At 39.8% G+C, this 24,674-nt stretch overlaps 1 protein-coding gene across 1 annotated transcript in view; it reads left to right on the forward strand.

Annotated features, from left to right (window-relative positions):
* SLC43A1 (solute carrier family 43 member 1) overlaps positions 1-24,674 on the forward strand; it is a 202,173-nt gene that overhangs the window by 22,871 nt on the left and 154,628 nt on the right. Inside the window, exon 2 of the mRNA XM_072424203.1 lies at positions 7,224-7,385. Within this exon, the coding sequence (XP_072280304.1) occupies positions 7,232-7,385 (154 nt within the window). The 5' untranslated portion in view covers positions 7,224-7,231. The remainder of the gene's footprint in view (positions 1-7,223; positions 7,386-24,674) is intronic.

Here is a 24,674-nt window from a genome sequence, read left to right on the forward strand (position 1 = left end):
TGCCAACATGTATGCTGCTCTGTGTTTGCTAACTTTTTGAAATTTTTTGCTAATTTTTGTATGCCAACATGTGTGCTGCTCTGTGTTTGCTAACTTTTTAAAATTTTTTGCTATTTTTTTTTTTTTTTTTGCCAACATGTGTGCTGCTCTGTGCTAACTTTTTAAATTTTGTAATGCCAACGTGTATGCTGCTCTGTGTTTGCTAACTTTTTGAAATTTTTTGCTAATTATTTTTTTTTGTTTTGTCATGCAAACATATATGCTGCTCTATGTTTGCTAACATATTACTTGCCACATTCACACTATAAAAGAACATATCCTAAAATACTTTTTTTATTTTGTTTTATGCAGGTACGCTCGCCAACAACAAGGTGCTCCACACCTGAGGTTTGCAAGAACAAGAAAGTGGCAAACCCGTGCAGAAGTGGTACTGGTCCAAGAACAAAGTAATTGCCACTCCATTCTTTGGCAGTCATGCCAGAATACCTTTTACTTTTTCCTCATCATGAAGTACCTGCACTTCGCAAACAATGAAGAATTTGATGAGACTACCCATCGTGCACCAAAACTCAAAAAAATTTGGGAAGTATCTCAGAATATTCTACAAAAATTCCAGCAAACCTATGTGCCAGAAAGAGATGTCAGCATTGACGATGGCTAACAAGGGGAGGCTCAGCTGGGTGCAGTACATTGCATCAAAGAGGGCACGATTTGGCGTGAAGACCTATATGCTGTGCGAGTCCTCAACCAGCTACATCTGGAATACGGTGCTATACACTGGAAAAGGGACACAATTCAACCCCAGATACAGCCATTATGGATTGGCAACATCTTCAGTGCTATCCCTCATTGAGCCATTGCTAGGTCAGGGCTATTGTGTCATAACTGACAATTTCTACACCTCTCCTGAGCTTTATGAGTTCCTTCTGCAACACAGAACAGATGCGTATGGAACCGTTAGGGCTAACCGGCGCAACCTGCCAGCACTGTTTGCAAAAGGGAAGCTGAAGATAGGAGAAATTGTTGCCTGGCAGAAAGGAAAGATGATGGCCCTGAGATGGTGTGACAAGAAAGATGTGTGCCTGATGAGTACTGTCCATGATGCCTCCACCGTTCTGGTACACACAAAACGTGGGAAAGAAGTGATGAAGCCACAGGTGGTGATTGACTACAACAACACCATGGGAGGTGTCGACAGAGCTGACCAAGCCATGACATTCTACCCAGCGATGAGGAAACAGCAAAGGAAGTACTACAAGAAGATTTTCAGGCATCTTGTTGAACAGTGCCTATGGCATGCCTATGTTCTGTACAAAAAAAATAGTCAGAGGCCTGTGAATCATTCAGACTTCATTTTGCAAGTTTCCGAATCCATAGTCAAGAACCACCAAACACCATCAGTGGCTATGAATAGACCTGGACGTCGTGCTTCCACCGTTGTCAACCCAGAAAGCCTGACCGGTCGTCACTTCACTGAATACATCCCACCAACCCAGAAAAAGGCAGCACCTACAAGGATGTGCGTGGTTTGCTGCTCAAAGACCGATGACAGAGGAAGGAAGAAACACAAAGAAACCAGGTTCTACTGTCCTGACTGTGATGTTGGGCTTTGTGCAGCACCCTGCTACAAAATCTACTACACCCCGGATATCTACTAAAAATGTAAATATTTTTTTTTCTAAAATCTGCATTTAATTTATCTTATTATTTATCAATAATATTGCACCCTTGTTTGAAAAATTTCAGTAAGAAAGTTTTGATAACATTTTTTTTTTGATAAATTACACTTGTGGTCTATTATTTCATTATTTTTTATAATAATGATTTATAATTATGTATTAGATTATAATTTTTGATTATATTATAAATAAATATAATTATTATACCCGGGAGTTAATCCTAAAAATTACAGGCCCACAAAATAAACAAAAATTTCTATGGAAAAAAAATAGGATCACTTTTTGCATCAAAAAACTGACAGAATTAGAACGCTAGGGGGGTTAATTAATATAATAAATAAATTCTTGGGTGAACCCACCCTTGAGCAAGCAACATAAAGTTGTCCGTGGGAGAAACAGGGCGATCTCAAATCCATTCCGCAGTATGTAAAAGTCTGCCCCTGTGACTTGTTGAATGTGATAGACAACGCAAGTCCCACTGGAATTTGTACGCTCTTAAATTGAAAAGGGAGATCCTTGGGAATGAGTGGTATCCGTGGGATAAAAACTGTGTTACCCTCTCCCTTTCCTGTTATGATAGTGGCTTCAATTACATTTGCCAGCAGCTTCTTAACACAAAGCCTTGTGCCGTTGCACAGTTTTGGTGGGTCGAGCTTGCATATTAAAATAATTGGGGAGCCAACTTTAGGGAAAGTAAGAGGTGGTGGTAATCAAGCCGGATCAAGTGAGTTTGGGAATTCTGTTGGGAAATTGACGACTACGGTATTGATAGACTTGTATTCAGTGACTACGCCTGGTAACATGGCAAGTATTTGATTGTTTATTTTGTGGACATCTTAATTTTTAGCAGCAAGAATGGCCCTCTCTAGCAACCAGTTAAAATTGTCATAGTTTTGTAAAACTGCTAGATAGACTGCATCTATTAGCTCTGCAATGGACGACACCAGATTACAGAAATCGAATGGCAATTAAATTTTATTTTTCCAGAAGACCCAACTGGTAACCTACCTTCTCTGATTTCAAGTAGTTTTTTAGAGAAAATTAGAGCACTTTCATCCCCCAGATGTACTCTCATGTTTTGCTTTAAAGTTATCTGTTGCACGTCTAGACAAAGATGAATGTTTTAAACATGCGTGGATCTCATCGGTCGCTGTTGACTTTGGCATGACAGCCAGAGTTTGACGAAAGTCTTCACAGAGCTCCTCCCATCAGGTTGTCATTTCCTCTCAGATCTCTCAGAGTGACATTAGGGCCTTGAGAGCTTTCTTGTGAGCCATGGGATGAATGATCGCCTGGCTCTTTCTCTCATTTCCTGCAGTCGGGTCTCATGCTGTTGTACTGTTTCTGAAGCTCTAGATGGAGTAGCTCTATCTCTTTTATCCTGTAGTTGGGCCTCATGCTGTTGTAATGTCCCTGAAGCTCTAGATGTAGTAGCTCTTCCTCTCATTTCCTGTAGTCGGGTCTTACGCTGTTGTACTGTTTCTGAACCTCTAGATGTATTAGCTCTATCTCTCTTATCCTGTAGTCAGGCCTCATGCTGTTGTACTGTCTCTGAAGCTCTAGATGTAGTAGCTCTGTCTCACATTTCCTGTACTCGGGTCTCACTCTGTTGTATTGTCTCTGAAGCTCTAGAACACAGGTGGGCAAACTTTTTTAGTCAGGCCACAATAAAAAAAAAAATTTGCCAGAGGGGCTGGTTCGATAGTAGAGTGGACGGGGTTATGCCTTCATGACCCCCCTGAATGTGATGTCATGATGGCATAACCCCACCCACTCCCCAATCGCAGATCTGAGCCTGTGATGGGAGAGTGGGCAGCTTATGTGCATTGACACAGCCCACCAACTCTCCCATTGCAAGCTCAGAGCCTATGATGGGAGAGTGGGCAGGGTTGTGTGCAGTGACACAGCCCACCCACTTTCTCACCGCAAGCTCAGCCTGTGATGGGAGAGTGGGCGGGCTGTGTCACTGCACACAACTTGCCCACTGTTCCTTAGCAGGCTCAGATCCGGGGACGTGTTCCGCGGCTCTGGACGATGCGCCCCCCCGGGGGTCCTTCTCCTGACCTTGCTTGGGGTGGCACCGGCCAGAGCCGCGGAACACCCAAAGGGCCAAAGAAAACATCCCAATTGGGCCGTATACAGTAGCAGTGCAGTAGCTCTTTCTCTCATTTCCTGTAGTCGGGTCTCACGCTGTTGTACTGTCTCGGAAGCTCTGGATGTAGTAGCTCTTTTGCGCAGCGTGGCAAGTCTTCTATTCCTATCCTTGGGATTTTTTTGTCTGTTGTGTTTCATTTTTTTTGCATTTGATTGCACTCAAAGGCCAAAGATAGGATTTGTAAAAATAGTAAAAAGCACAATATAAAAGGTCATAAACTCATCAAAGGCTGAGATGTAAAACTTCCCCCAGTAACAGCAGGTAACAGGTACATTATTTTAATAAATGCAATTAGGACAGATGATCTCAACATATTATTAGGCAGCGTGGTGTTAGTTACAAAGCAAAAAACAGCAAAAAAAAAAAAAACTTTATAGAGCTCAGACATTCATTCACTTCTGGAGCAAGCTGTGCTTTGATATGCAAAAAGAAACAACTGCAGATATTGTCTTGGTCATTAAAGGATTACAAGAGGTTACAGAAGGGGCCCCCTAAGATCACCCACAACCTTAGCTGTGTTTAGCAAAAGATTTCTTCTGGAAGTCATGCTAACCACCCCCCCTCCACCCTATCCAGCCTCCATCCTGTACAGGAGAAAGCAGGGAAGCTTTTTATTAAAATGCTATAAATAACACCTACCTCTCAAATTCACAGCTACACATAGCTTGCAAGTGTAAGTGCCTGGAAGCCCCTCTTTATATAGGTCAAAGCATGTCTCCCTCTCACATTCTGATACAGTATACAAGAAATTCTGATCGGGTGTCTTGCTTCCTGCTTTTTTTTTTTTTACATTAGTTAGCGGAGTCAAAATTTGTTAGCCAAGTCCCATAAACAGTGAAAAAAACTTGTTAGCTGAAAAATTCATTAGCAGGGCCACTCATTAATCGAGGTATCACTGTATAGAGTTTTACTGCTGTTGTGGTTGTTTAGGGCAGGGTCCTCATCACTTTTCTCTAGTAGGTAATTGGCAAGTCTAAATGATGCAGAGAGCCTCAATAACAGTTGCTCTGTTCTCTGCATCATTATACTGTTATGTTATAAGTTTAAGATTCTATGGCGACACCCTGTCATTTAGAAATGTTGTATTACTGTAGTCATTCAAGATTAAAAGACACAATGTTTGTTTCCAAAGAAACTCAAACGCATGCACAAAGGTCCTGTATGTCATGTAGCAGCTTCCCCACCTGTTTTTCTGGCAATTTCCATCTGTTTAACTGACATCTACAATGTTGTAGAATACTTGTTACGTTGTATTTATTGTGTTCCTTATATCTGTATATCAGATACGTGACCTATAAAATTATTATAATAAAAATAAACAAATCCTAATAATATAAAAATTAGTGATAGCTGATCCCTTATTAACCTCCTGGGCGCGTTTCACTGATGTCTGGATTTCTGTACCAAAAGCGGTACACTGTTTTTCATGAATTTTTTTTTTTTTTAAATTGTAGACCTGTAACTTACAGAAATATGTCCGAACAAGGGTCTAGTAGTTATCCTGAATATAATAAAGTTTGAAACACACAATCATGTAAAAAAAAAAATAACTTTAATAATAAAATAAAAAACACAAAAATTAGCTTAAACAAGAATGCATAAATAAATAAAAAATACTGAAAATGCAATAATTCGGTATACTGTATAGTAATATATTTTTCTAAAACACCTCCCTAGTGTGGTAAATTTCAAAACAGAGTCCAACGTCACATACCTATAGACAAAACCACATAAATATATTTTGTATTATTTTGTATTGGATTGTATACAGGACTTTGTATTGAATCCAATACAAAATATTTAAATTTCCTGCTACGACCCCCATCGATGGGCCTATATACTGACATCATCAGGAATCGTCGAGGGATGCGTACACGAACGCTGGGTGTTCCAATTCTTTCTGTATTTCCATGCAAAAAGGAAAAAAAAAAATATTTTTTTGCATGGAAATTTATTTTAGATTGTAGGCTATACTTCTTAGGCATAACTCACCAAAATATGTCCAAAATTTAATAAATTTAATAATAAACTTTAAAAAAAAAAAAATATATATAAAACATTATAAAAAAAAAAAATCTTTAAAAAAAAAAAAAGTGTACAATGTAATGTAACTGTACAGTAGCTCATATAATATATATATATATATATATTACAATTATATATATATTATATAAAGATTTCTTTGTATTGGACTCAATACAGCTTTTTTGTTTTTTCTGAAGGGTTTTTTAGGCAAACAACGTATTGTATTAATGATAGTCTCTCATAAAACAATACAAATTAATTCTGAATCTTATACAATCTAAGATCGGAGTTCAATAATATTCAGGCCATGAAGACACTAGACATCAGCCATCTAATAATATTATTATTGAAAGTCCCAACTGCGTATAAATTGCTGCGTAAAGTAATTAGTCGCATACGTGAGAACCGTAGTACCCGGTGCGTTTCGCCCAGTGCAGGCTCCCTCAGGAGTAGCGGTATATTAGTAAAGCATTAGGCAATACTGGACACAGTAATGTCCATTGTTGGAACAGTTTCTGGTAGGCTGAAGAACCCCCCACACATGTGAAGCCCCCCACACAGGAGAGGCAGAAGGGCTATATGATTCAGATTTCATTTGTATTGTCCTATTATTATTATTATTATTAATATTTGGAGAGATATTCATTAATACAATACAATGTTTGCCTAAGAAACCCTTCTGTCTGTCACTTTTTTCAATGATCCCTTATTAAAGCAGTACTAAATTATATAATACATTTATATAATTCTATAATTAGAAGAGCAGGAGTACATGTAGCCTTGAACAATACTTTATATTTTAGACTTGAATCTCTGTTTTGAAATAAATGATGATTGAGTTCCAATTCAAGCTCTGACTGTGTGTCATGGTTTTTGCAGATGTCAGAACGCCAGCCCAAGCCCTGAAGTTCTATCTTAGCCCAGCCTAACCTTACTACTTCTTAATCACCCTATAAATCTGGTAGAAGAGTCTTCTTTCGCTTTCAATACAACTCAGATTTAAGGCTTTTTTTTCTTCACTTTATTATAATGAACATTATGACTCTTATGATACAATACTATGGTTAAGGATTTTAAGTGAATAAAAAATTAAAGTGCTATAGTGCTAAACTTGATAGGAAGAATGGTAGATTGAGGGTAAGTTAGAAATGATAACATCAACAATGCAGTAGGGTGCTAAAAACGCAAATCTGTTGAAAAGTTAGGTGTCTTTTATTGAATATTTGAATTGTCATATTTTATACATTGAGAGAAAAGATTAACATTATGAAAGATTAACATTATATACTATTTTAGGCGTATAACATTCTCTAAAAATTCATCAATCTGTGTTTTCTCTTTACTCTCCTGCTGCTGTTACCTAGGTGTGGATATGGCTCCTTCTCTTCAAACTGCATTTGCTCGTCGCTGGTGGATTGCGTGTACAGCAGTACTTGAAAATCTTTTCTTCTCAGCAGTTCTCTTTGGATGGGGCTCACTTCTCATCATGCTGCAACAGGAAGGGTTTTATTCACACCTCTGCACAGGTGAGTAAATCATTTTCAATGTATACTGTTACAAAGGACAAAAAGATAACTGCCATAGCTGAATTCTAAAGGATACCCAGAACAAAGAATAAATATAATATAACGCAGCATGGAATTGTTGCTGAGCTGCTGCAGAAAAAAACTGTGAGTTTGTTTTGAAAAAATACCCCTCTGCCAATATATCTATTTTTTTAAGTCTTCTGTTAATCCAAATAATATTGAATTTGTTATTAAGTTGTTAAAAGTAAACTGTGTGCAAAAAAAGTATGACCTAATGTAATAGGCTTGGTTAAATGGCCATGGTTTAGATTTAATTCCAATTTTGAGATTTACAATTACCACCTTTTTTCCCCCAATACTTTATTTGTTCCTAATGCTGCTGATCACTTTTAGCAGTAGTTTGAAAAAAAAATTTCAGGAAACCTAACCAAGACTTTAAATTGGTCCCAACAAAATGTTTAGTAACAGACAATTACAGTTAAAAAACAATACATTGAATTTTTTAGAAACGTGTAAGCAGCTGCAGAGTGTGGTGGCTCCGCCTCCTGGGCGATTCCCTGCCTTTTTAATTTTACCCTATGAACTGTACTCACTCCAGCAAGCTGGCAATAGAATTGCTGGCAATGATTTATAAAAAAGTATATGGAAAACTTTATTCCAAACAATTATCGGGGGGGCCGTGAAGGGCAATCCCAGTAGATGTAGGAGTGGGTCAAGGGAGAACTGCTGCTGGGTCACTTCTATGATTAGCTTATTAACCCTGTCCCAATAGCTATAAAAAGACAGAACCAAAAAATGTGCTCCAGTGTTCCAGGCTGGGATCCACATCTCCAGCAAAGAGGATCTGCAGCTGGGAACAGCCTGTGCAGCATACATGGCTAGTGGTACCGCCGGAACAAAATTTTGTACAAGTTTTCTTTGTAAAGTGTGCATATGGAGCTTTTATTGGCCACCTCCCAGAGCTTGGACCATTCATCTCAGTCTAGGGCACGGCTTCCGTGGTGCCCATATAGGCAAGTTTGCCAGAAGCCCCCTGTGCATACACATGGAGGAGGTGATAAATAGAGAAAATAAGACCTTTGGCATAAGGACTGGTGGCACAAATTATTTCAAAAGGGGTGAGTGTAGTAAATTTAGGCGATTGTTGAAGGAAAAGGACATAATGTCTTATCTGCAAGTATGCAAAAAAAGGAGGTTTGTGGGAGGTCAAATTTGTCTTGTAATTCCTGAAAGGAGAGTGGTCTTTTCTCCACCGGGTGTAAAATATGCCTATTATGAAACAGCCCCCTTTCCCTTCACGGAGGCCACATATTACTAGGTAAATTATCCGGTAGCGAAGGGGTGTGTATAATGGATGTAAGTATAGAGGCTTGGGAGGAGAGACCATACTTAGTCTTTTACCCTCTCCATATATTGCTCACAAACACCATAGGGGAAAGCAGGTCTCTATCTGTTAATAACACGGAGGAGCTCCATAACATCACATTAGGGTGAAGTGGGGCAATCCAAGCTTCCTCTAATTCTCAGCATATACTGGGAAAGGATAACATAGTCCATGAGGGCAAGTAGCGAAGGTGAGTTGCTACATAATATTTACCTAGGTCTGAGGCCCCAAGACCCCCCAATTCCTTTGGTGTACAGACCACTGGAACTGGATAATCTGTGTCGCTTGTGTGCTGAAATAAAATTCAAAAAACCAGCCTGCAACTTTTTCAAAGTCAAAATCAAGACCCGGACTGGGAGAGTTTCAAATAAATATACAAGCTTGGGCAAGAGCATCATTTTCACAGACGCAATGCATCCTAAAAGCAAGAGTGAGTGTCCTTTCCATTTATTCAAATAATTGTATATCTCCTGAAACAGTGGGGGAAATTTTTAGTGTACAGTTGGTTATAGGAAGCTGTGATCCTAGTTCCCAAGTAACTCAGAAAATTTTCCCGCTACATGAAGGAATAACTGTCCTGTAATGCTGAGAGTTGCAAGGGTGGTATATGTATAGGCATAGCTTCTGTCTTTTAGGAATTGACCTTCTAACCGGAAACAATGCTAAAAGCGTTTAGTTTGGACCACAAATTCGGGGGAGTAGTAAGGGGCTGTGTAAGTGTGAGAAGGACATCATCCGCATATAGTGAAATTTTTTTGGGGGGGGATCCCTTCACTGGAACACCCTGAATATTGGGGTTAGAGCATACTCTCTCTACCAGTGGTTCAATACTGAGGGCGAAGAGCAAGGAGGACAGGGGGCATCCCTGTCGCGTCCCATTTTTGATGGAAAACATTGTAGAGGAGGCATGAGGCAATTTGACAGAGGCCAAGTGGCAACTATAAAGGGAGTGAATTGCTCCCAACAAAGGGGCCTGAGAACCCCATTTTAGTAAGCACAGAAAACATGAAAGGCCAGCTGAGACGGTCAAACGCCTTCTCCGCGTCCAAACTCAAGACAAGTGAAGGAGTTTTGCGTTTGTTGATATCAATAACATTAATTACTCTGTGCGTATTGTCACTAGTATGACGATATGGGATGAAGCCCGTTTGGTCCCTGTGTGCAAGGATGGGTAAAAATTTAGAGAGCCGGTTTGCTAAAATCTTAGAGTAAATTTTAAGATCCGAGTTCAGTAACGCAGTGGGTTTGTAGTTAATACATACCGTCAGATCCTTGACCGGCTTGGGGATAACAGTAATATGGGAGCATGTATTGGAAGTCCACTAGATGGGGAAGTAAATTCGGCAAGAAGGTTTTGTAATATAAATACGACAAACCATCTGGGCCAGGAGCTTTATGTGAAAGGAGATGAGAAATAACTTTGGAGATTTCCTCTTCAGTATAGGGGCTTTTAAGGTGCTCCAGGTTTTCTGTCTTCAACTGGGGGAGATTCAGTTCAGCTAAATAGGCGTCTATGGTGACTTGTAAAGCTGAGCCCATGGAGCTCTGCGCCTGGTGCACTATGTGATATAGTTGGCTGTAGTATTGTTCAAACCGGGAAGCTATTTGGGATGGGTCATACCTTAACCACCTGGGCGTTACACTGATGTCTAGATTTCTGTACCAAAAGTGGTACACTGTTTTTCATGAAAATTTTAAATTGTAGACCTGTAAATTACAGAAATATGTCTGAACAGGGTTCTAATAGATATCATGAATATAAAAAAAAGTTTGAAACACACAATCATGTAAAAAAAGAAAATGTACTTTTATTAAAATCCTATCCTATTTTTTTGCATAGAAATTTTTGTTTATATTGTGGGCTTGTAATTCTTAGGATTAACTCCCGGGTATGATAATTATATTTATTTATTATATTAAAATCATAAATTATAATATAATACATAATTATAAATAATTGTAAAAAATAATGAAATAATAGACAACAATGGAATCTAAAAATAAAATATACAATTAAAAATGTACTTTTATTTTTATTTCATGTTGTGTGGTGTTTTTGTACTGTAAAAACCATTTAAAAGCAGATTACATTGTAATCTTTTCCCTCCCTGACACACCCTCATACATCACCACTCACATTATCCGGAAGATGACTCTGGAGTGATGTGAGTGGGGATTTCCCTGCCCTGCTCACAGAGACACAGACGCCGGAGCTGCTGCTGTTGCTGCTCGCATCTCCAGAGAGATGCACAGCACAATGTAGGATTTCTGCATTGTGCTTCACATCTCACTGCAGATGCCAGCAGCAATAGCAAATTTTTTATTGCTGCTGGAGGAGCTGCAGGGACGGGGTAAGTATTTGCTTTCAGTTGTAATCGGATTGTCATACAATGTATGACAATCGGATTGCAATATAACGTTTTTTTACATTTTTAACCACCTGGTGAGAAAAGTTCAGGTTTAACACTTTTTGCAAGTGTTTTTACCCCGAACATGGTCGGGTTTAACGGCCAGGTGGTTAATATCCCCTTCTCGTCTTTAATGACCAAAGGGGAGGAACTAGATTGTATATGTCTCATTTTGCGTGCCAGAAGTGTATCTGCCTTGTTGCCTTTGTGGTAATAAAGCTGTCTAGTACGCTGCATCATCCAGCTGACCTTCCTCAGCTCCAGGGCCCTCAATTTGGAGTGGAGGGAAGTCACCCATAGGAGGCCCAGTAATGGTCTATCAGAGAGCTTCTCCTCCGCAGTTCATAGTGCCTGTACCGTTAAGACACGCTGCAGTTTGGAGTCCCTTTTAAGGCCCCTAACGACCGCCTTGTGGGCCTCCCAGAAAGTGGAAGTGTGCGCCACTGAACCCTTGTTCTCGGTAAAATAGTTTTCTATTCCAGCAGTAAGGGACAGTTTGGTCTACATGTTTTTAAGAAGAAAATCATTCATCCGCCAGTGACATACTCTAATCTTAGAGGGGGCAAACAAAACCTCAACGTGATCGGGGCATGGTCTGACCACAAAATATGGTGAATATCCGCAGAAACACTGTTCCTCAGGAGTGGTAAATTGATGAATAGGTAGTCAATGCGAGTATGGGTTTGACGAGGAGGGGAGTAAAAAGTAAATTGCTTACTTGTAGGGTGCTGGATTCGCCAGCTGTCATACAGTTGGTGACGTCTCATAAGCTGCCTAAAAAACTTGGAGCATTGCAGCACAGTAGGAGGGGAGTGGAGGGGATGTATACATAGACATCCTTTCTTGATTTGGAGAGAAAATTAAATTAGTCTCCACAGACAATCAAATAGGTATGTGTGAATTCTTCCAAAAGGGCTAGTGTTTTAGTAAGTTAAACTTAGTAAGTTAAACTTAGTTTTAGTAAGTAACTTAAACTGCCCCGCATTAGGAGTGTAAATGTTGCACATGATTAAAGGGACCCCTTGTAGTGTACCATGTGGAATAATGTACCTACCCTTGGGGTCAGTAATAGAATGTATGAGGGAGATTTTAAAAGAGTCTTTAAACAGAATTGCAACCCCTGCAAGCTTTTTAGATGGAGAGTTAGCCATATGAGCACCAGGGTAATATTTAGAGACAAAGTTAAAGGTACCTGTGCTGTCAAAATGCGTCTCTATAACATCTGCAGACTGGTATTTATATTCTCTGAGTGCCAATATCCTCTTGTGTTAGAGTTTAGTCCCCACACATTAATGGCTAATAAAATTTTATTCCTCAAAGTAATTTACAAAAAGAATGTAGCAAAGGCTTCCCATGTTGCCAGGTAAGTGGAGAGGGGGGTAAGTATGGGCTCCTGAGTATACAATTGTGGACAATGAAGGCGCCCCATGAAGGGGAAAGATTGGTAAAGCGGGAACAGAGAAAAAATACAAGAACATAATAATAAACCAAACTAAAAAAGCCCGTCGGCCTCCAGAATGAACCAAAATATTCTCATTTAACATTGCGGTCGGCACCGGCTGGTAAGCGGAAAATTGGCCCTAGAGAGATACCCCTCCACTCCCAGCAAAGCCAGGCCCGGTGTGAAACCCCCAACAAGGGTCTGCAGGGTAAATGTAACATATTCACTTAAGGATAAAAAGCACTACTGCACATTGAAAAAAAACAGTGGTTATAGTGTAAATAGGGAAATTACAATAAATTCTAGCATGTCAGCATTAGATCTAGGCAAAACAGCAGATTGATATAACAGTTGAGTACCACAAAAACAGGCTACAGCAGTCCCTGAGATAGTCCACAGAGTACTATTAGTATTGCTATTCAAATATTTCCTGAGAAGGAAGAATCTACTGTACTCTACTGTATCAGGTAAATGCAATAAAACAATATTAGTGCAATCGCAGAAACCAGAAAAAATTGAGTTCTGTTGCAGTAGACACACACCATAAAACAGCAGGAGTGCAGTCACAGAGTAAACAACATTAACCTTCATCATCAAAAATCAAGGCAAAACAAGGACAAAAAAAAAAAAAAGAGCAAACAGCTTCCATCATAGGAATAAAGTAAATACCCTTGCTGTAGGGACAGAGAAGGATTAACCTTGCTGTCCACTGTCCGGTGGAGCTGGAGGTAGAGGGGAGTGCAGAACTCTGAGCCTGGACCGTTTCCTAGATGTGGCTATCTGCCAAGATGGAGATGAAGAGGGCAAAGGATCCTCCAGGTTCCCATGGCGGAAGCTTAGGTACGGTAATTCCTAGGTCCTGGCAAAAAGATGATTGATCTTCTGGGTAGCGCAGAACCGCCGACAACCCGCCACTGCGTGCTGTCAGACTAAACCGAAAGCCCAATCTGTAAGGAATGCGGTTGTCCCGTAATAGGGTAAGGAGTGGTTGCAAAAGGTGTCATTGTAGGGTATGCCAGGATAAATCCTGAAAGAGCTGCAGTGGGGTCCCATCAAACTCCAGATTGCGCATGTTGCGTGCTGCCACCAATATTTCATCTTTCAAGTCCACATCCGCAAGGTGGCATAGAACATCATGTGGTCTCGCAGCCGAGGTGGGTTGCTTCGAGGCCCGATATGCCATGGTAACATCATGTGAGGAGGGGCATCCTAAGAGGCGGTTAAAGAAGGCTTGTAGCACTAGTTTCAAATCTGAATTTTGAGTAGCCTCAGGTAGACCACGGACTCTAATGTTATTCCTGCGACTTTTATTATCCATGTCCTCGGTGAGTTATGCCTAAAAATTATAGCCTACAATGTAAAATTAAAATGCTTTTTGCATGGAAATACAGACAGAATAAGAATGCTAGGGGGGGGGGGGGGGGGTTAATAAAGATGTCAAATTTTAATCAAAGATGTTAGCAGATTGCTTGGCTAACCTGTTGCCGAAATTGGTGGGCCCAGCGCAATCAGGTTTTGTTCTGGGCAGATCCACCCCCTACAATATCAGAACACTGCTGATGATGATGCATGCCTGTCGGACTCCTTCTTCTCATTGGCAGCTTTGTTGTCGCTCGATACGGAGAAGGTCTTCGATAGTATTGAGTGGGACTGGTTACATCTGTTGTTGCAAAACTTTGGGTTTAAGGGCCACTTTACATATTTCCTGCAATCCATGTATTCCTCTCCGCACGCTCAGATGCTTGCAGCTGGGGTGCTCTCGGCCAGCTTTCCTTTGTACAGAAGGACTAGGCAGGGATGTCCCTTGTCACCTCTGTTATTCAATTTAGTCATCGAGCCCTTAGCTAAATCATTTTTAAAACAGGGTGAAAACTGCACTCTTCCCGGTAGATATTATGCTGTTTCTGAACAACCTGCGGAGAGATCTCCTTGGATTGCTCCATCATATACGAGAATTTTGAACCTTTTCTGATTTCCAAGGTTATTCAATCCAAGAGCGAACTACTTTTTTTCTGTTTAGAACCCATGCAGTTGTGTTGGCAGCCTGGGCCACACAGTTGGGGTCATAGCCACTTTGTGCAACTTTTGACATCAAAATTTTGCCAGATATGTACAATCTTACCTATTCCCTATTATTTGTAAAAATATTTTCTGAGTTGACAGCCTGGAAAAATTACCCTTTAATACTATTAGGACAATCTCATCGACTTAAGATGGTTAGTTACACGTGCTTACTCTACTCAATGCAAAACCTACCATTTCTACTTCATTATATAGATGTTAAGAAACTCCAATCAGCCTTTATTTCTTTTCTATGGCAAGGTAAGCCACCTCCAATAGCTAAATTTAAAATTTACTAGCCTGCTTAGGTATCAATTTTCCAGATATTAGAAAATGGAATCTGGCATGCACTCATGCGCCACTCCACAGATGGCACAACACATTCACATATACACACACCAAACTAGAAGCCCATATGGTTCACCAGTGGTCGTTACAGGGGTTACTGCACTCTCCCGTCGATTTTAGGAATTTATTATTTAGAGACACCCTTGTGGCTCGGCGGGAAACCAAAAAACGTTACCAAATTTACCACTTCATCTTCCCGGCATTTCCCATCCACACCTCCCACTTGCTTCCCTCAATGTAATCAACTAAAGGCATTCAAAATATGGGGTGTGAAAGGCATCACCTCGCTAGCACATTTATTGGATGACTGGGACCAAGTTCTGCCATTTCACATTCTAAGCGCCGGTCTTCTCGTATGTCCGTTGCAGATAACTACCCACTTCTCACACCTTCTTCTGAGACTAAAGGTGCGTACACACTTCCAATTTTTATCGTTCCAATCGAACGACGAACGATCGATTGGGCAAAAAATCGTTCGTAAAAAAGTAACCAACGACGCCGACGAACGAGGAAAATTGTTGGAAACGAACGACCGGACTGGCGGATCGGATTGGGCGACGATCGTTGAACATCGTTCGTGGTCGTTCGTTGATCGTCCATGGTCAGAGCATGCGTGATGAACGAACGTCCGTTCACTTTCCTGTCGTGCACATAGTTCCTCTATCGCTCAAACGATCGTATCTATTGTGTGTACAATATCTACGAACGATTGTGTCGTTACCTCTATGTGCAGGATCGGTGCTATACGATCGTTCATATATATCGTGCAGGAACGTTCGTCGTTCGTTTTCCGACGATAATAATTGGAAGTGTGTACGTAGCTTTACTCATTGCTTACCTTCATCACCAAATGGGCCACCTTCTTGGACCTAACTTATCAAGACTCTCTTGAACTTTTAGAGAAAAGCTGGATCATTGTACGAAAATCTGTGGTTAGTGAGGTTTGATGGGAGGTACACTTTAAGATTGTGCACAAAGCTTAATATGCATTTGATCTAAAAGTTATACAACCCTAGGTATCTAGTTATCACACAGCTTGCCTTAAATGTAGTCTTTCCTCTAGTCCCCTGGAACATGCACTGTTGTCCTGTCCACATATCTTAGCATTCTGGACATCAGTCTTCGACTTCATGTCCAAAGTAACAAATCAAATGCGTGAAGCGGTCCCTCACACAACTTTATTCCTCTCTCTAGTTGTTTTCTCTATTGTTCGAGAAAAATTGAAAAAAAATATAAAAATCTTTAATATGCGTTTTCAAAGCCACATTTGCTTTACCCTGACCTACCCAGCTATGCTTCATCTTAAAGACAATCAAGGAGTCAAACATACATTCTCTACAATGTCTACTGGAACTAATTTAAGAATTGAATAGAGATCTGATAGCAACAGATACAGGATTATCTCCTAGTGTCACTATTCCAAAAGAAACAAACCAGGTTCATAAAGGTCAAACAAAACAGGAGAATTTGCAGCTAGGAAACCATTGGATCTAAGGAGAAACTCAAATAATCATCATCACTATCTCTCCCCTTGGTATTTACTCATGTACCCCTGATTTATTTCTCTTATCTCAGGGTAGTTATCTCAGTTTTTTTTGCTAGGGATATGTCCTATTGAAAGTTGGAGATCTTTATATCTCTGGATATGTTTTTTGGAAGTGTGTTACAGTTACACTTCTACCCCCTAAAAAAGGGTATCTTCAACACTTGGGTGTCAGTGTCACAGAATCCTGAAAGTCCAGGTCACCTATGCCTCTTTCCTGCTCACCTTCCTTGCAGTCCCCTGCTGCCAGCACCATCTTGGCCTCTGGATCCAACACTCAGTTTACTTCCTGCTCCAAGTCAGCTGCTCCCTTGCCTCAGAGAACCAGAGTATTCCACAGATGCGCTCCCTCTGCTGGCCAACATCTAAACAACACCTGAGACCATTCCAGCAACAGCACTCCCTCTGCTGGTGGGATTGATGTCTGCAGCTCTCTTGATCCACGCCCAACTTCTTAAGGAAGTGAACTGGCAACAGAAAGTTGCCTGAGCAAGGAGTTCCTTGGCTCTGCTTCCAGGTTACTGTTGTTTATCTCTATTGTTCCTGATTCTCCGTGTACTGACCCCGGCTCATTCCTGACTACTCCTGCTTGCTGCCCGTCCTGACCTCTTGCCGGTTTTCTGACTATCCTTGTTCGCTACTGGTCCTGACCTTTTGGCTTGTCTGACTACCCTCCTGGATTTCCCTTTTGTACTACGCTTTAGTCCCTGCTTGTTGGCAGTCACCTTTCTTGGTGGGCACAACCTGGCAGTAGCTTGCCGCACAACATTCTAACCTCCAGAGGCTCTGGGGAAGACCAAGCTACTGGTTAGACCCTGCGCCCCGTGCACATCTACACCCACAGGGTGGGTGACACAGTGGGTCCACCACATTGCCTTGTGGAGTCGTGACAGTCGGTCTTATATGATGTTCATCCGCTTACCTCCTATGAGGAAGAAAAAATTGGTTTGTCTGGTTTATTTGGCTTGTCTTTTTCTTGTTTTTTTTATTTTGAATCTTGGGTGTTGTCATATTTATCTGTTTTTACAGTTTGGAGGAACATGTTTACTCCAAAACATGTTCACATGTTTACATTTTCTGTTTTCTAAATATTGCCTATTTGGTTAATAGTATTCTGAGAGTTTTTACACTTATTGATGGTAAAATGATGGCAGTGGTGTTCATTATAAATTTAAATAACCAATATGTATCTGGATAGCTTCCTGTAATGTTAAGGTTCTGTGTTCTACAAACAAGTTGATAACTATCTTAAGAGATCTTTTAAAACGTAATGCTGATATTATCCTGCTGCAAGAGACACAATAGGACTTCTAAGACTTTAATTGCATGTAAAAACTGTGGATATGAAAAGTATTTTGATCCCCTGCAGATGGCTGCAAGGCAGGAGTACCTAAATAGTGACATAAGTACTTTAATGATATAGCAATACTTTTCAGACCAACCAAGAAGGAATAATTATATTATATGTATAATTTTAAACTTTTTGATAAGTATTTATTTATAACATTTATGTACCCAATATTCTGACAGGGATGTTCTTCCATAAGATTACCAGCTGGAATATGCAAGAAGCCACTAGGAAGTTAGTAGGTAGGGATTAAATTATGTTTGATAGAGAGATCTTAAAAACAATACTGTCCTAGTCTCTTTACAAACCCGGCATCTAGTTTACACTCTTCTGAAACATTAGATGATTTTATAAGCATTATGCAAATAGGTGATGTGTGAAGACAAATTTATCTTCCAGAAAGAAAGTATGCATCCCATGTTCATACTCTCAAAACTATCCTTTCTCTTCCGAATTACTTCTATAATGCTCTTTTTTCTTGAGAAATGTATGCCATGTACTTATTGCCCCCTCTGTACATAATACATTACCTAGAAGAACTAGACTATGTAAAATTCCCCTTTCGTTTCAATGATCTAGAGTTTTAAATAGCCATAAAGTCAGCTCTGAATGAATATACTACTGACTCACAACATTCTGATGTTCCTATCCTATTGGTCAAAGTGTATTTTCAAGGACACATTTTGTTTTTCGTACAGCTCATAAAAAATGGCTGACAATTCAGAGATATTTATTACCTTTAAAATGTAGCAACAGCAGCACCTGACAGCCTCTCCCAGGGCAACAAGAGTATCTGATATGAAGCCAAGTGGCATTTAGATATTTGTCTAGAGAGGTATGCATAATTTAAATTCAGACAAGTAAATTTGAGAGATCATAAACATTTGGTAACAAATTTAGTAAAATGCTGTCTAACCATGTGCTTCCGGGATTAAGACCTATGCAAATGCCTTTGCGATTTCCAGTGATGGAAATGTTACGATCCAGAGCAAATCAATGCTATATTCTTGCAGTAGTATCAGAACCTGTATGCTGTGAAGTTTCATAATACTATAGATGTGACACTCTATATAGCTTATACCATCTTACCAAAATTACTGCAGATCAAATACAAGTAGAAGTATCAAACTTCACCATTACCTTGCAAGAGTTAGGCTACGTACACACGTGCAATAATTATCGTTGGAAACGAACGAATAACGACTGATCGTCCGATAATCCTTAACAAAAAAAGTGTACAATGACTGGACAACAACGCCGATGAACGAGGAATGTCGCTGGAAACAAACGACCCTCCCGGCAGATCTGATTGGGGACAATCGGTCGCTATCTATTGTGTGTACGGTCGTTCAGTGATCGTGGATTGTTATATGATACAATTTTATTGCATCTGTACACATACCCTAAACGTTTGTTTTGGTTTATGTTAATGTGTTGAATTCACATGTAAACATGTAACCGACCTTGTGTATATTGTTAGATAAATTAAATTCTACGTCAGCCACACAAAAAACCCTCCTTTCGCTCTCTCTATATTTTGATTCACTGTTCAGGAGAATACCATAACTCACCTCTTTCTATCTGTGATTTTTGAAGTGTTGTCACACTGGTGTATGGTTTCCTATAGGTTATTTTAAGATTATCTTTGTTGCTCCTCTCAGTGTTTTAGACACTGTCCCCACTCGGAAATTGTTCTTCACACTTAGGGGGAATGTGTTGTCTCCCCTTATTTTGGATGAAAGTATACCTTTGGGTTGTTTTCTTTAACTAGCCTTTACCTTGGGACCCCTTGACTGCATTGCTCAGCTGCAAATCTTTCCCAATCACTTCTCATTGATATAGCTAAGAAGTGGAAAACTTCAAGGGCCATCTCTCCTGTACCCTTACTCTTGAAAAACGCACAGCTCAAATGCATGATTCCATGTAAAATTTAAAGCCAGAGAGAAACTAGACAAAAACCAAAACCACCCATCACCTTCTCTAGGTGCATGCTAATTTGCGGTAACCCACAAGACCAAAAATGCCTTTTCTTTTGTATTGTCATTAAATGTGTTTGAGAACATATTTCCTAGTGAAGCTTTCTGCCATCTTAATTAATGATCTCAAATTACAATATAGGCTACCTGCTTCCACATCCCACACCCTGTATAATATGCAAATTACTGCCTTTTTTTAGACTTGGTATTCAGGGCAAATTCAACTAGAACATTGGTCATTGGTCAAGTTGAACCAAACAAATCTAAACATGATATTCAGTGTCAGATTCAGCACAGAGTTGTATGCTATACATGGAATCATGACAGTTATCACGGTTAGCCAGCCTGTTTCGCAGAGCTTTATCAACCAACCCCCCCCCCCCTACACACACACACACACTAATAGGATCACAACTGTCCTGATTTTTTTTTCTCAGATTTCTCAGATTTTTTGGTGTTCTTCAAGTGCCAACCATAAAAAAAAGACAATACCAAAGCATTTGTAATTGCAACAATTTTCTGGGATATGTGGTACATTTTCTGAATACATGCAAGAGTGCCAATATTTTTTATATGATTGTATAAAATAAAACCTGAGTAACAATGACCATAATGGTTTTTAATTTACTCAAAGTTGTAAACAAAGACACAAATATATAAGCACTGAACTTTAAAAACAAAAAATGTGAATGTTATAAAACAATTATACGCAAACACACCACAAAATATATTCCTATGTTCAATACGTCTGAAAAAAGGCTTTAAGTGAAATGTTAAATACATTATTTGAACCTTGCAAAGAATATACCAAAAGATATAAAAATGAAATAAAGGTCACAATAATGCAACAAAAAAAAAAGAAAGAGAGTAGGTATATCAGATCTGAGCAAATTTACTAAACAGCTTCATTACCTCAATGTACACAATGAAAAATGTATCTACAGTACAAAATGATATTTGCCACATATAGTATATAGTATTGTATAGTACTGCCACAGCCCCAAATAATCCACAATAAACAGCACATGGCCAATGTAGTGCCTGTTAAGGCTATGTTTAGACTAGCAGAAAATTTTATAAAGCATTTTTACTACTCAAAACCGCTTCCAAAAATGGTTACATTGGACTAAATGAGTCCTAATTGGCTTCCTAGATTGGCTGAACACAATGACAGACTGGTTGGATGGTCGAAAGAGTGCAGGAGAAAGTATTGTCAAAAGGTTACTTGTAAAGGGTTAAAGTCCTTTGGTAAAAAGATGAACTCGATTCTTGAAATCACTCTCCTAGGTATAACTGTTGTCTGTTGCCAAAAGCTACATCTAGAATTAATTCAATTTCAAATTATCTATAAAATTCTTTAGTACAAGGGTGTCAAAGTCTGGCCTGCATTGTCCATTTTTTTGGCCGCCAAGGGAATCCTAAATATCAATTGCAGCTGGCCCGCCGCTGCATTGAAATAGCGCCTACTACAATTCCCGGCATCACTCTCGTCTATAGACCAGCAGCCTCTCTGCCTATGCGTGGCCCCGCATTGGACTGTTTTTTACACACAGGGAATTGTAGTAGCTTTGCTATTTCAGTGAAGAGGGAGTTCCAGTTTAAAAAAAAAAAATTCTTAGTCCTTTTTCTCTATTATAGGCTTGTTCCAGATTAAATGTTAAGCAAAACCTCCTTGTTTCCATATGAAAAGGTTTTATATCTAATGAGAAGGAAAAACTTTTTCAATACATTTCAAGTTTGTCCCGCGACTTTGTCTAAGTTTTTTAGTTTTGCCCACTGTGTATTTGAGTTTGACTCCCCTGCTTTAGCAGGTCTGGCTTACAGCTTAGATCAGCACTGAAACTGCTTGAAACTGCAAAAATTCCAAGTATGACCAGTTCCAGTAAGAACGGTCCAGAATTCCCAGTCCAATAAAGGTATTCCGAGTCAGAATTCAGGTTTTTAAATAAAAATGATCTAAAAAGCATTTTGGTGGAAAAATCACTAGAAATACAATTTAATCTACAATTAATTACAATCAAATCTAGAAAATCAAATCAAAAGTAAGACTGACAGAGAGGTATTTTTGGCCATTATTTGGCAACAGGCAAACCACAACTAGTCAGTGTCCAACAAGGGCAGAACTTGCCCATTAGATCCAGCATCCACATATTGTATGTCAGCCATTTGCATATGTGTAATCAAGATACCCAATGCTTTTCACCCAATGTAGGCTTTCTCAGGGGTAATCGCATTCTAGCAGAGAAGTGCAACGTACTGAAATCAATATGAACATTGGCAGATAAACAAGTAATAGTACACAATAGGTAGGTAATGAATATGCAAAAGTACAGGTTGAGTATCAAATCCTGTACATGTATTACAATGAGTCATGTAGTAAAAAATGAAAATTTGAAGATTTGGGTGCACATAGCACAAATATTTCAATAAACAAATGCGTATAGAAGACTAGTAGAAAAAATAGCCAGTTCGGAAACACTCTAGAATATGTAACCGTAGGTAAAAAAAAGTAATGTAGTATAGTAGGAAGTATTAATATAATATATAGCAATGGTGGTAAATGAGTAATTATACTATGAATTGTAATATATAAGAATGGAGAAAAAAAAATGATATACAATTCAGTCCACGTTCAGATGATATATATGTGAGCTAGTAAACTAATATGCAGATGCAGTGAAAAAGTTTCAGGTACTAGGATGGTTACGTATATATTATAAAAAGTAAATGAGGTATAAAATGGTGGAATTTGGGAATGATAAGCAAATGAATGTTGAAAAAGATGTATATAAAGGTGATAAAATTTACTAAAATTTGTCATGCTCTGAAAGACAGGACCACTAGGGGGTGCTATGGCTTGCATGGAGGTGGTGGGAGCCCTGGGAAGGGCCAAGGTGCAGAGTCTAAGCAGTAACCAGCTTTTCTCCAGAGCCTCTGATGGTGAGGATGTTGCGTCGGTGACTACTGCCAGGTTGCAGTCCTTGTGCACATCATAGTGGGCAAGCACGGTACCAAATCACTAAGCCGAAGGATAGTCAAGGAAAACCGGGGTCAAGACAGGCAGAAGCGAGAGAGGTCAGGTTACACGCCAAGGGTCAAAAGCCAGGGATCCAGGAGACAGACAGCAATGACACAGAGGCCACTGCGGGCACAGGGAACACAGGAGACACTGGAAACAGCAGGAGGTACAGGTGATGCAGGGACATCCATGGGCAGACAGGAACTCAGGAGCTATACAGGGAAGTTGGCTGGGAACCAACAAACTGGACAACGAAGGGTTAACACAGGAGCTGGATACAGGAAACACTGGATTAAGCAGCAGGTATACAGGAACTAGATCACAGAACTAGGGCCCTCGAACCACTTAGTATAGACTTGTTGCACGACCAAAAAATACAGTTTGTGAGCTAGCTAAAAAGCCAGAGCTGATCAAGAGGCTATTTCCTGATTGGCCACCGGATTGGACGGAGTTAATAAAGCTTGGAAACAGAAGCACGCCCAGCATCAGAAATGCAAGCATGCGCAGGAGAGTGATGCCTATGCTTTAGTGAGGAACAGGTAAGTGTGACAAAAGTAGGTAGATTACATAGGGAGAATTTGTGTCCATTAGTGTAGAATATTTGAAAGTACAGGCATTAAATGGAAACAGACTTCATAGAGGAGTGAGGGAGGAAAATGATTCAGATAGTGAGAAATAACTCATGGGAGAGGTAAAAAAAATGTTTGTACCTGGTTCTGAGAGAAGAGTAGGAGTGGACCAGAGGACTGGCAGTGTTGTGGATGCTACTGGAGAGCAGCATCCATACAGGGGACAAGAGAACAGGGGCAGGGAAGAATCCCTGCTCCCAGCAAAAACTGCATCGGCAGTAGCAAGTTGGCAGGGGAGGAGGGAGAATAGTCACAGCTTAGACCCGCTGATGAAGTGTACATTATATAAAAAAGTACCGTATTTTTTGCCGTATAAGACGCACTTTTTCTTCCCCAAAACTGGGGGGGGAAAGTTGGTGCGTCCTATACGACAAATGTGTTATAAAATAATTAAAATAAGATACTCACCCGATACCCGATCCTGCGTGTGTCTCTTCTCCTCGCTGGCTGCAGCGTGTGTCTCTTCTCCTGGCTGCAGTGCAGAGCGAAAGAAGCCTGCACAGCACCCCCTGCTGTTCCCTGTCCTAACTGCCGTACAATGGAAAAAAAGCACAGAGTGATCAGAAGGGCAATTTGAATGACACAGAGTGATCAGAAGGGGAATTTGAATGACACAGAGTGATCAGAAAGGGAATTTGAATGACACAGAGTGATCAGAAGGGGAATTTGAATGACACAGAGTGATCAGAAAGGGAATTTGAAGGCACAGAGTGATCAGAAAGGGAATTTGAATGGCACATGAGTGATCAGAAGGGGAATACCGGTATGAATGGCACATGAGTGATCAGAAGGTGAATAATATTTCAGAATCTTTTTTTTTCTAGATTTTCCTTCTTTAAAATTGGGTGCGTCTTATATTCCGGAGCGTTATATATGGCGAAAAATACGGTACATATGTGTATAGGATACAAATATGAATATGGTATGGGAAGATAGAAAAACTGTAATCATCCTACTATGTTAACAGTATATAGGTACAGAGTATAAAGCCAGGTACAGTTACATTTAGGATTCGATCAGATTGAACAGAATAATACTGTAACATTTACATTAGTATCATCCCATACTGCTTATACCAAAAATACTTTAGAATAATAAATAATGATAACCACATACATATATCTGTAACATA

This window comes from Pyxicephalus adspersus, chromosome 10 (assembly GCF_032062135.1).
Source record: "Pyxicephalus adspersus chromosome 10, UCB_Pads_2.0, whole genome shotgun sequence".
NCBI classification, from domain to species: domain Eukaryota; kingdom Metazoa; phylum Chordata; class Amphibia; order Anura; family Pyxicephalidae; genus Pyxicephalus; species Pyxicephalus adspersus.